Source organism: Stegostoma tigrinum, chromosome 2, assembly GCF_030684315.1.
Source record: "Stegostoma tigrinum isolate sSteTig4 chromosome 2, sSteTig4.hap1, whole genome shotgun sequence".
Taxonomy (NCBI): Eukaryota; Metazoa; Chordata; class Chondrichthyes; order Orectolobiformes; family Stegostomatidae; genus Stegostoma; species Stegostoma tigrinum.
The window spans coordinates 115,251,657-115,264,474 of record NC_081355.1 but is presented as its reverse complement, the minus strand read 5'-3'; the positions used below and the strand labels follow the sequence as shown (position 1 = coordinate 115,264,474).

Below are 12,818 nucleotides of genomic sequence, written 5' to 3'. Positions count from 1 at the left end.
ATTGAGATCCCCAGAATCTCAGATGCCAGTCTTCAGTGATTATTGATTATCCTCACATGACCCAGAGAGTGGCTGAAAGCACTGAATATTGCAATGGCTATGGGCTTCGAAAATATTTAAGCATACACACTGGAGACATGCTCAAGAACAAGCTGTGCGTCTAGCCAAACTGTTCCAGAACAGCTACATTAGCATCTACCCAACATATGATGGGCCAAATTGCCCACATACATATAGTCCACAGAAAAACTGGGCAAGTCCAACCCATAAAATGTAGTAAGAGGTCATTCAGCCAGTCTTGTGGTGCCCAGAACTGGACACAGTACTCTAGCTCATGTGGTCAAACATCACTGTCACCTTCTTGCTTTTACATTCTATGTCCCTATTAAGGAAGCGAAGAACACTACTTTACTCACTGCTCGCTCTACCTGCAATCATCTGCACAAACACACATCCAGGACTCGCTGCTCCTGCATGCCTATTTTATATTGTCTTTAATAGTTTTTCCAAATAAGTGCATCAACTCAATTCTCAGATGAACCTCATCTGCCACCTATCCACCAATTCCATCAAATTGGTACTTCTACACAGTCCTCAGCTTACAAGTCTTCCAAATTTCATGTTGTTAACTGCAAAGTTTGCAGTTATCTCCTGAACACCAAAGATCCAAATCATTAATACAAATCAGGAAAAAGCACTGGTCTCAATATCGACACTTGAGCTCATCCAAAAATCTGTAAAAGTCTCGTTCCTCTACATCCCGCTGTTGCTGGCATTAGGAATTATGCACCAGGGAACATCTGGTTCAGACAGAGTGAGCCAAATCATTGACTTAGTGATACAAAATACTGAAATTCCCTTTCTAACAGAAAAGTTTGCACTTTCTCCCCATGTGTGGGGGTTTCTTCTGGGTGCACCAGTTTCCTCCCACAGTCCAAAGATGTGCAGGGTAGGTGGACTGGTTATGCTAAATTGCCCGTAGTGCCTGGAGATGTTTAAGTTAGGTGGGTTAGACATGGGAAATGCATGGTTACAGAGATAGGACCCAGAGTCAACTCCCTAACCTGATACTCTCCGGACAATCAGTGAGGACTCAAATGGGCCGAACAGCTTGTTCCACACTGTGCAAAAGAAAAAGACAGCACGGTGGCTCAGCGGTTGACACTGCTGCCTCACAGCACAGGGACCCAGGTTCAATTTCACCCTTGGGCAATAGTCTGTGTGCAGTTTGCACATTTCCCCCCCCCCCGTGGGTTTCTGCGAGCGGTCTGGCTTCCTCCCAGTCCAAAGATCGTCCAAAGCAAGTTTGGTGAATTGGCCATGCTAAATTGCCTGTAGTGTTCAGGGATGTGCAGGCTAGGGAGGTTAGCCATGGGAAATATGGGAAAAAGTTGGGGTGGGGGGGGGGGGGGGGGGGGGTGGGGTGGTGTGTGTGTGGGGAAAACACAGTCTTGGTGGGATGGTCTTCAGAAGATCATCGTGGACCTGTTGGGCTGAAAAGGCCTGTTTCCACACTGTACGCCCCAAAAAGGGCTGCAGCTGTTTAAGCAGTCAGCTCACTACCACCTTTTCTAGAGCAATTAGTGACAAACAATGCATGCTAGCCAAGACACCACCGTGAAGCAAAATGTTAAAAAACTTTTGGCTTCATGCAAGTGCTAATAATGGAGGGTGAAATGTTGACATATATTTTTTAAATCCTCCTTCACAGACCTTTCAACAAATTAGTTGAAGCAAGCTAAATATAAGCAGTCATGCATCAAATGACTTGCTAATTATTCATGAAAATAATTTATAATTATTTAGCACCCTTAATACAATGAAGGAAAAAAATGCTTCAGGGGAGCAATATTAACAAATCGTGGAATAGAATCTGGAGATATTCAGTCAAAAGTCTGACCCAAAAATTAGTCTTTAAAGGAACAAGTGTCTTAAAAAAGGTGGAGAAAGAGAGAGGTAGACAAGCACAAAGGCAATTCCAGAACCTGAGGCCTAGGCAAATTGAGGCACAGACACCTATACTGGACCAATTAAAATTGGGTCTGTACAAGAAGCAAGAATTAGAGGATGTAGATATTTTGGGAGAACTGGGAGCCTGCAACAGGTAACGGAGATCAGAACAGAACATACTTTGAAAAGAAGGACAATCATTTTAATATCAAGTGTTGCTTGACCAGGAACCTAGTCAGTGAGGACAGGGAGTAGGGGAATTGGTACTTGCAGGCTTTTGCATGATGTCAAGTTTATAGAGTATAACGTGGGGAAACCGACCCGCAACAGTATTGGAATAGTTGAGCCTAAAAATTATGAATGCGTGAAGTTTTCAGCAATAGATGAGCTCAGACTGGTGCAAATTTGGATAACGCTATGGAGGTGGAAATAGGTGGTCCTAGTAAGGCATAACTGAAAGGTTGCAAGTTCATCTCAAGAGCAAACGTGATATCAAGACTGTGAACAGACTGGCTTGATCTTAGCCTGTTGTCAGTGGTAGGGATGGCATCAATGGTAAGGAAACAAAATTTAGAGTAAGCACCAAAAACAAAGACAAAGTTATTAGATTATTAGATTCCCTACAGTGTGGAAACCGGCCCTTCAGCCCAACAAGTCCACACCGCCCCTTGAAGCAGCCCACCCAGACCCATCCCCCTATAACCCACACACCCCTGAACACTATGGGCAATTTACCATGGCCAATCCACCTAACCTGCACATCTTTGGACTGTGGGAGGAAACCGGAGCATTCAGAGGAAACCCACACAGACACGGGGAGAATGTGAAAACGCCACACAGTCGCCTGAGGCGGGAATCGAACCTGGGTCCCTGGTGCTGTGAGGCTACAGTGCTAACCACTGAGCCACCGTGCCCGACTGGAGGATATTTCTGCTCATTGAGTACTGCATGTTAAATAAGCAATACGTTGGTGCAGAAATATCCAAACCAAATCCAACTTGGAGTTCATACAGCAATGGCCCAAAGACTGGATGCCTACAATTAAGAGGAGGCAATACAAGACAAATGAACCAAAATTCACAGCTCCTGCTTTAGGTATTAAAAAAAGGTCAAAACAGTGGCAAAAATAAAGAACACAAGCCTACATACTTAGTATGACTTGTGACCCAACTTAAATGAATTTCTACAAAAAGTTAAAAATACCAAAGCAACACACTGCATTCATTTGTTAAATATAAGTGGGGTTGAACTGATTACCCAATTCACATTTGGTGGTGACCTTAAGATGGTTTATATTATGACCAGGTAAACTAAAAGTTTAAAATGAAAAGGAGCATAAAAGCAATGTTTTTCAAGGAAGCATTAAACCATTTTGGAGATATTTCTACTGAAGTCTACGCAGAAAACAGGAACTAGAGTACTGACCTATGAAACAATTTAAATTAATTGACACCAGTACCATTTGAGTTTCAGTATTTATTTAAACTATTCTTGGTTGATCACAGGTCAACTGTGAAATTATCTCCCAAATGAAGATTACTGATATTTTTTCTTTTTTTTTAAAACTCATGACATGCAATAGAATAAGAAATGTTATGATAGAATGGTCTTGGAATTTTTGCATTCAGGCATTCTGTTATGAGTTATTTGAAAGCTAACAAGTCAAAGTTAATACAAACACAAGTTCTAGTCATTTTACAGCTTTTTCTTAAATTCAAATTTTTAAAATATTGTTGAAACATACTTCAGCATTCTCTAGCACAAATGTTTTCACATTTTATACATGGATCTTTGCTTATTTTCTTACAAGTACCCTTGAAAATGATTTTTATAAATGGGCAACAGAGCACAAATTAATTAGCATTTCGTGTTCTCTGATTAGTGTTAAATAAACATTCAACTGAATTTGTAAAATTATGCACCATTAATGTACTGTTGTTGTGCACTTACAGAAAAACTTAATGCTTACATCTGTTAACCTGCACTTTAACTAACACACACTTCCAACTAAATTTGACATTGTACGGCATTGAAGTGAACAATGTAATCATTTTGAACATTAGAAAACCTAACAAAATATTTATTTCAAGACATTTAAAAAAGCTTAAATACACCATTTGCAAAATAAAGTCACACCTCCAGTTTAAAGTACTGAATCAAAAGAGTGCCATCTTCATGTAAGTTTCATCTTTCTAAAAATCACTTGCAAACAGAATGAATAATAATGTTGGAGATGAAATCACTGTGTTACCCGACTGCGATATTCTTGCATAAATGCACTGCTTTGGTCCCTTCTGAAACAAGGTCACATCAAGTACTTTTTTTCATGAAGGCAGTGTCTTTAAAAAGGATAGAATCTCTAGAGTCAAAAGACTATGTCAAACACCTACCTTTCAGATAAAGTTTCTAAACATGATAAAAGAAAAGATCGCAATGAGCCAACATACAAGTCTGAATGTCCTGCTTCGCATTACCCAGTAAGTTCACGAATGCACTAAATACTAATACAACAGCCCTAGTGAAGACTGTAAATGAGAAGGATATTCAATTTTTAGCCAGATTTTTTAATGCTTTGCCGCCATCCCAATGGGTTGGCTGTCCTGTAGATGGGTTATATTTGCATTTTGATGAATGGCCTGGCCACAGACCTTTATTTTACATTTGAATAAAAAGTTGGAGAGGGGGCTCCTCCATTTTCCTCCCTTGCCCGCCCACTGCTGTTGCAGTGCTGCAAATTCCAAGCAGGAGGGTCTGCTAATGGTCCACCAGCTTTGAGTGGACTGTAAACCTGGTCTCTGAACAAAAATGGCCAATTCACAGAAACGTGTAGCTGAGTGAATGTATGTTTGCCCACCATTTCAGTATTAAATTGTCAAGTCCTAAAGACTATGGGAAAATCTGCCACGTGTCTTCATAGCCATCGTACTCCAACTCTTTTAATTCAACAACTTTCAAACGGTTGGTCAAGATAAAGATAGGACATATTAAAATTCCTTTGGTGTTATTTAACTCCTCGATTTGTCCTCTAAAAACATTTTCAACCATCACTGCAGAAGCTATCGAATCACAGTATCAATTCAAACTTTTAATTCCACACAGTTTATTTCAATTCTGACCAGGTATCAACAGCAGGCTTTGCTTCAAAGCTGGGATTTGGGAGTTTTGGCAGTAAAATGGAGTCCTATGTTAAAAGAAAACTCCATGCACCACCACAGCAACACCAGAACTATATACATATATATTTGATAGGAGGTTTACATCCCAGCAGCTGTATTGAAATTCCAGTTTTCATTTTGGACTTTGTCACATTCATTTTACCTTGGGAGTAGAATAGTTTCTTCCTTCTAGAAAATAAGTACTTTCTAATCACAACAGTAATTACCTGCCTGACCCTGAGGAAATAACAGAATGAGAAAATCAGAAGAGTACTGCTGAACTACATACAGTTGCGAAGTGGCTCATAAGTCAATCTTCTGGCCTTCCACTGAGAAATTAAACCCAAAAGCTTATGCTATTTAAAAAAATGCATACTGCATATAAAGTTATCTTTCTAGTACTGCTAGCAGTATAGTTTCCATTTTAAACACCAAAGTGGGCTTACTGGGGTGCATAAAATATTGCAACAGGTTATTTACTTGGGAAATCGTTCTGGTCCGAAGGAGAAAGATCACTGCAGGTATCTGGGAGGTCACTTTTGACAAAGTGCAAAATGAGACTACATAGATTTCATTCTTCACATCGTAGGGAAAAACAAATTTTATAATATACATATATAACTTAAAATTACTACAAAACTTTAATAATCTAAATTTAAAACCACCATGAATTAATTTCTATACCACCTGCAGCAGTTTATGTTCACACATTTACTTATAGCTATCAAATTTAACATTAATGCAATAAATCAATGCACGTACACAAAACTAACAACCAGTCCCACAATCTCCCAAAAAACAGGAAGTTATGTTCATTGTAAATAGCTGCAGTCATTGTGACAACATAACATTTGACTGGGGCAGGTTATCATACGTACTCCTTCAGCACAAGGTGATTTGTTTATAAAAAAAGTTCGGTGCAGTCTGCGCAAATTGATGACTTTTCAATTCCTGTAAATTGCACTACTACCTATTTGTTCCTAGCCAATGTCAAGGATAAGATGGATGAGAGGGAGAGATCATATTTCTCTATAGAAGTGCTTTCTGTGAGTAAGAAGATTGTTGCTGACTGGTGGACTGTGGCCCAAGGCTTGCTGAGGCAACACTATAGTTTGGCATCTGCTGTCCATTTAGGCCAGTACTTTGGTAACTAGTCATGTCAACATTTGAAGGGACAGGTTGATTACAGACAGATGCTTGCGTTAGGTATGTATTTGCATTCACAGTACTGTCCACTGCACTAAAGAAGAAAAAAAAACATTCAATTAATTACCTGCTTTTGCATCACATTACAATACTTGCATTCTATTTAACATACATAGTAAATATGTTAATAGTTATCTTATGAAAAGACATGATCCCATAACTGAAGTGTCAAGTATGTTTCTCAGTGATAGGATGTGTGTATTTTCTAATCAATTTGTTCAGAGATGTTATAACACCATTTTACGATAAGTAGTGGAGGAACACAACAGGCCAGGCGACAGAGAGGCAGGAAAGCTGACGTTTCAGGTCGGAAACGTTCTTCATTAAAAAAAAAAGGTCCTGACCTGAAACATCAGCTTTCCTGCTCCTCTGATGCTGCCTGGCCTGCTGCGTTCCTCCAGCTCCACACTTATCTCAGACTTCAGCATCAGCGGTTCTTACTATCACCAGGATAGGTGGGACTTGAAATCCAGGTCTCCTAGCTCAGGAGGTACTACCATTGTACCACAAAAGCCCTTAGTGACAGCACAGGACCTTGTGCTCAAAATTTCCTCTACCTGCTCCCTATCTTCAAAACCACTTTGGAAGGTTCAGAGCTCCCTCTTGGCCAAATAAATTCATAAATATCTCTGGTCGATGATACTATCTAAAGGAATCTAGAATTTAATGCTAATCCTATGTTGTTTTTTCATTTATTGTATAGGAACACTTATTTTACCGCAAGAAGCAACACATTACTGGAATTCACAAGAAAAATGCAAGTTCTAGAAATGTATATCGTGCACTTGCATATATGCACGCACACACACACACCTCATGCCACCTAGCAAAGAAAATGCAATGGATCGATTTGCTGAACTAGTATAACAGCTTTTCTCCATTTCTTGAGGGAATAGAAGACCATAAAAATTGGGATAAGAGTAGGCCCGTCAAGCTCAGCCCTTCGAAACTGTTCTGTGCTCCTAACATCCACTTTCTTGGCTTTTCCCCATAAATCTTGAGTGACCTACTGATTCCCCCTGCTGAAGAATCTGAGCTTTAAATATACATGAGGACTCTGCCTTCACAGCTCTCTGTGGCGAGGAATTCCAAAGAAGAAATTCCTTCTAATCTCAATCTTAAACTGGTACTCCTTAATTCTGAGACTATTTAGCTTTTAGATTTAGAATCACATGTATATAAAAAGAAAGAGAAAAGTATTTTTTCACATTAAAAGCATCACCATGCTCCAGCATCATCTGGAAACACTGAATATATGAAGATTTTATTGCAATAGAGTCTGCGTGACATTTGCCGGGATCTCCATTATGGGCCCTGCAGTCTCAGTTAAGGGACCGACCCTCTTGTCACCAATCCCACAACCATCACATCTGAGTTGGAGCCATATACCTGGTCTCACACTACCTGCTCCCCTTCTGAGTGCCCTCCAGACACTGCCACCAGTGACCTCTGGTCCTGGACTTTTCCAGTGAGGGGATACATCCTCTCAGCATTTACTCTGTCAAACCAATTAAGCATCCTATATGTTTCAATGAGATCACCTCCCATGGTTCTAAATTTCAGTGAGTAGAATCCCAAACCAGTTTAATCTTCGCTCATAAAACATCCAGCCATCCCGGGATCATCCTGGTGAACCTTCTCTGAATTTGTCCAATGAAATAATACATTTTCTTAAATAAGGGGACCAAAATGGCTCTCAGTATTTCTGAAGCAGGGTCTCGACCCGAAACATCCGCTTTCCTGCTCTCTGATGCTGCTTGGCCTGCTGTGTTCATCCAGCTCTACACCTTGTTCTCACAGTGCTCCAGATGTTTCCTCAATAGCACCTTGTATAGTTATCATTAAGACATCCCTACTCTTGCGATCCAAGGCCCTTGAAATAAGGGCTAACATTCCATTAGCCTTTCGGATTACTGGCTGCACATGGGTTAGCTTTCTATGCTTCATGCACAAGTACCCCTGCTTTTGCATTCAGTTCTTCTCACAATGAACACCAATTCATTCATGACACCCATATTCCTCTGCATAGAGTCCTACAATCTCTCACCATTCTTCCTGTCAAAATAGACAATTTCATATTTTCTCACAATTGCCAGATCTTTGCTCTCTCGCTTAACCAGTATATATCCCTCTGCAGTCTCACGCTGTCTTCACAACTCATTTTTCTACGTATCTTTGCATCTTAAGAAAATTTAGCAACCACACTTTTGATTCCTTCACTCAAGTTATGAATATAAAATTGTAAGAAGCTGACAAACCACAAGGATGTTAGATCTGAATTTACAATTACACATTTTCAGTACCTGAAGACTTACGGTAATTAATATACTTTAAATTATAAGCACTTATTGTATATTTTATTTTTAATTTAATTAGTGGCATCCTTAAAACCAGCTGTATTTAAACAAAGTCACTAATTTTTAAAATTAATCCATTGTGGGCTGAAGGGCCTGTTCTGTGCTGTACTGTTCTATGTTCTATCTTTTATTACTAATAGAGCATTGTACCAGAAATATACAGTCAATAACCCAAACAAATGGATCAGAGGTTCTTTTATTCGGAGCTGAAGATATTTACAAGACTGCACAAATTTGATGTGCAGGTGCCAGTGTTGGACTGGGATGGGCAAGTTCAGAAACCAGGCAACACCAGGTAATAGAGCAACAGGTTTACTCGAAATCAAAGCTTTTGAAGTGTTGCTTCTTCATCAGGTGAAGCGAGAAAGAAGCACACAGGTATGAAATTCATAAGCAGAGAGATCAAAAGATCAGAAAAATGGTGCGAGCGGAGTGTCCAACAGGCCAAATAATAGGTGTTGACAAGTGACCAAGAGCGTCTGACAGTCTCAGTAAAGTGTCAATAGCTGAATAACAAATGAAGGGATGACTTATAATAATGCGATTAAATGAAGCAGAGAGTCTATCATAAAACATTAAAAATAAGTTGTTGCTGAAGTCAAACCAAACGAATGGAATAACATAATAGGTATGAGTCATAAGCCAAGGGTCTAGCCAAAACTGTACAAACTAATTAAGGTAGAGAGATCATAACTTATCAAGGGGATGGTGTCAAAACAGGAAGGACAGCAAGGAAGATTTTACAGATACAGCACAGCATGGTGGTGTCATATGTAGTTCGTCATGATCCCAAGATCACATTTGAGGCTATCTTCATGGGTATGGAACTTGGCTATTGGGTGTATTTAGACATTTTCTTTTAAACACAAAACCTTTGCAAGAGTTTGAAAGGAAATAATTATAATATTCATATTACTGCACAAAGCTTCAAATTAGCAATTAACATATGCAATGCCAGAAAATGATTCACAGCTATTTAGTTTTGCAATGGACATGAAAAATATCAGATGGAAATGGGTTAGAACAGATGGTGCATAATAACTATCACTTACCTGGTATATGATGTTGGAGCTTGCTGGCTGGACAGGGCTGGGCTAACAGTTGGAGGTAGACCAGCTTGACTGAGAGATGGAACTTGATCTGATGGAATACTGTACCCTTGGCCTGAAGCCAACTGAGGTGTTCCAGATATTACATATGCGCCACTTGGAGGCTGTCCTGTATATACCTACACGCAGTGATTAAGTAGAATTAAACAGAAACATTTTAAAATCTATTTTTAGTATGGAAGTATACTAAGAAAGCAGCATTTTTAAAGTTTTTTTGCAAAAGAATGGAGTCTTCTGAACAGTAAACATTTCTAGCCTGTAAACAGAGAACTTGCAGCAGCAAAGGACTCAGGCTGCCAAGCACAATTAGGTTACAGGATTCATTACAGAGTTGTATAGGTGCCAGCTGTGCCTCTTTGGGTAAAATGTCACTCCTATAAATTGAAACAACAGAACAAAATTAAAAACAAGCAAAGGCAACCAAAATATGTCTCAATGAGCAGAGTTGGAAGCACTCTCACCTTACTCAGAAGGTCGTATTCATAACCATATGAGGAATAGGAATAGGAAAATAATCTAGGCTCACATTTCAATGCTGTACTGAAAGTGTGCTGCACTGGATGAGCTGTAGTCTTTCAGATAAAATATTTAGCCAATGTTGTACCTGCCCATTCCAATGGCTGTCCTGGAACCATTTTAAGAGTAGGGCATATTCCAGTGGTGTGGTAAACATTCAAACAGCATCCCTTAAATCAGCTTAAGCAAACAATAATGTGGAAGGGATCTTACTTTGCATAAGTTTGATGCCATATTTGCCAACAGTTAAGTAATTCTATTTCAAAAGTACAATGCATGAAGTGCTTGATAGCGTATTAGTGCATACAAGAATATAACTTATCATTTTAAAAGACTGCAAAACAATGATAAAAGAATTTCCCCAATGATGACAACTAGAGTTGACAACATGGAAGTATCTGTCACTCTGGTTGCTCTGTGGGCTAATGGATCAGATGATGCAGTTCTTAACACAAAACAATGAAGATTTCAGTTTCTGGGTTTATAAACAGAGACAAGAGGGCAAAAATAAGGAAGTTAAATGTTGATAAATGACTGGCTAAGCCTCAGTTTAGTATGGTGCCTAGTGCTGTGCAGTCGACTTCAGCAAGACTACCAAGAATGTGGAGGGGATACAGTGGAGATTTTCCAGAATTATGCCAGGGATAAGGAGATCTATTACGTGAAGAAATTAAAACGGCTGGAATGTTTTTCTTGGAAGAAGTGGGAGGAGAAAGATCCAGCTATTATGATCCAAGTCAGTACAAAAGGATACAGGCAGAAAGCAGTTCCACTGAGTCAACTGATTAAGTTTCAAAACCATCAACTGCCTTACAAAAAGAATTACTGCTGTTCAAGCATTTCTCCCCAAATTGCTTTGGATATTCGTGTCTGACAGTCGGTGCGGTAAAAGCACAAAATCAGATTAGCTAATTTGGTAATTAAAATGATATTTTATTTAAAACCTGAAAAGAAACTAAGTGCTCAGGAAAAAGTGTATCAAAAATGCTTAGTGGAGCAAGAACAAGAATGCACTGCCACACTAATTTTTTCGTTGCTATAAATAACTTCGAACACACCTGAGAAACCGCTACAGAAGCTGGTTGCATGTAATACTGTTGGCTCTGGAGTTTAGCATACATGGAATACATTGGATCCTCATTCATCAACTTAGCATACAAGGATAGAGCCTCCATCACTTTCACATTTAAATCCGATAGTTCTGAGTGTTTCCTGCAATTTCAAAAAACAGGCACAAAAGTTAGTCTAGGACATTGCAGCATGTACAATGAAAAATTGGTGGAGCTGAGGGTTTTCAAGCTCCCTTCCACAGACAGAAGGGGGTGAAATGAGATTTTGAAACAATCGTCTCTTCCAGTCATCACACTTCATGGAACAGCATCATCTGCGTAAAGGCAACAAGCACCAGGCAATCTTTGGACATCTACTTTTCAGAGGAGATTGAATGAGTCCAGACAAACAACTTCACTGCAATAACTTACACATCCATCTGAGAACAGAATGTTCTGTTGCTGATTTTCCAATTGGCAGCCATTAGGGAGTCTTATCTTCAGGTAGTCCTCTGCCACCAGGATAAAAACAGGGCAATGGAAAGGGGCATAGGAAGCAAAATGACGAGGTCAAAAACAGAAGTTGCTGGAAATGCTCAGTAGGTCTGGCAGCATCTGTGAAGAAAAATCAGAGTTAATGTTTTGGGTCTGGTGACCGTTCCACAGGACCAAAGGTCATGGATCCGAAATGTTAACTCTAAGTTTTCTTCACAGATGCTGCCAGACATGCTCAGCTTTTCCAGAAACTTCTGGTTCTGCTCCTGATTTGCATCTGATCAAGATTTCCTGTATTTTGAAATAACCTCCTTTACCGTCCACTACAAAAATCAATCAATTTTGGTGTCATATGCAAACTTACTAACCATTCCTCCGATACTCACATCCAAATCAATTGTATCATTGACAAAAAGCAGTGTGTCCAGCATCTATCCTTGCAGCACAGTGCTCGTCACAGGCCTTCTGTCCAAAAAGCAACCATCTACCATCAGTATTTTAACGTTTGGAAGTTTTATTTTTAAAACCTCTGAAATTCTGAGGACGTGGGCTTCATAGCAAATTCCTACACCCTGCTCTGGTCATTCTGCTATAGCACAGTCATGCCTTGAGGACTTATGCAGTACGTACGTTATTTATATGCAAAATATAAGTTAGCATCAGCATGGCACGAAACGAACAAACAGTGAAAATAAGACTTTTACCTGTCAATTTCTTCTAACTTCTGATCTATGAGTGGTCCCATTTGATGACAGATACCTGGGAAAGATTAAGAGATGGGAGAAATATTTTTCTAAACTTGCTTCTGGCAAGGTACGGTGAGGCAGAAAAGATCAGCATTGAATAAACAGAGCAATGGAAAAGTTTAAAACTAATTAATGGTAATAAATTGGAACACAGAAATTAGGAACAGGCATTGAGAATTCAGCCCATCGAGCCTGCTTCACCTTATAACATGACCATGGCTGAAATTATCTTGAT

At 39.5% G+C, this 12,818-nt stretch overlaps 1 protein-coding gene across 2 annotated transcripts in view; it reads right to left on the bottom strand.

Annotated features, from left to right (window-relative positions):
* Window positions 1-2,768: 2,768 nt before the first annotated feature.
* LOC125460319 (signal transducing adapter molecule 1) overlaps window positions 2,769-12,818 on the bottom strand; it is a 65,662-nt gene continuing 55,612 nt past the window's right edge. The window contains exons 10-13 of one of the 2 annotated variants that reach the window (XM_048547686.2): window positions 12,542-12,596; window positions 11,352-11,505; window positions 9,721-9,896; window positions 2,769-6,345 (exon numbers count right to left, since the gene is read on the bottom strand). In XM_048547686.2, coding sequence (XP_048403643.2) covers window positions 6,135-6,345; window positions 9,721-9,896; window positions 11,352-11,505; window positions 12,542-12,596 — 596 coding nt within the window. In that variant the 3' untranslated portion in view covers window positions 2,769-6,134. The remainder of the gene's footprint in view (window positions 6,346-9,720; window positions 9,897-11,351; window positions 11,506-12,541; window positions 12,597-12,818) is intronic. The other variant, XM_048547677.2, reaches the window with a different exon arrangement.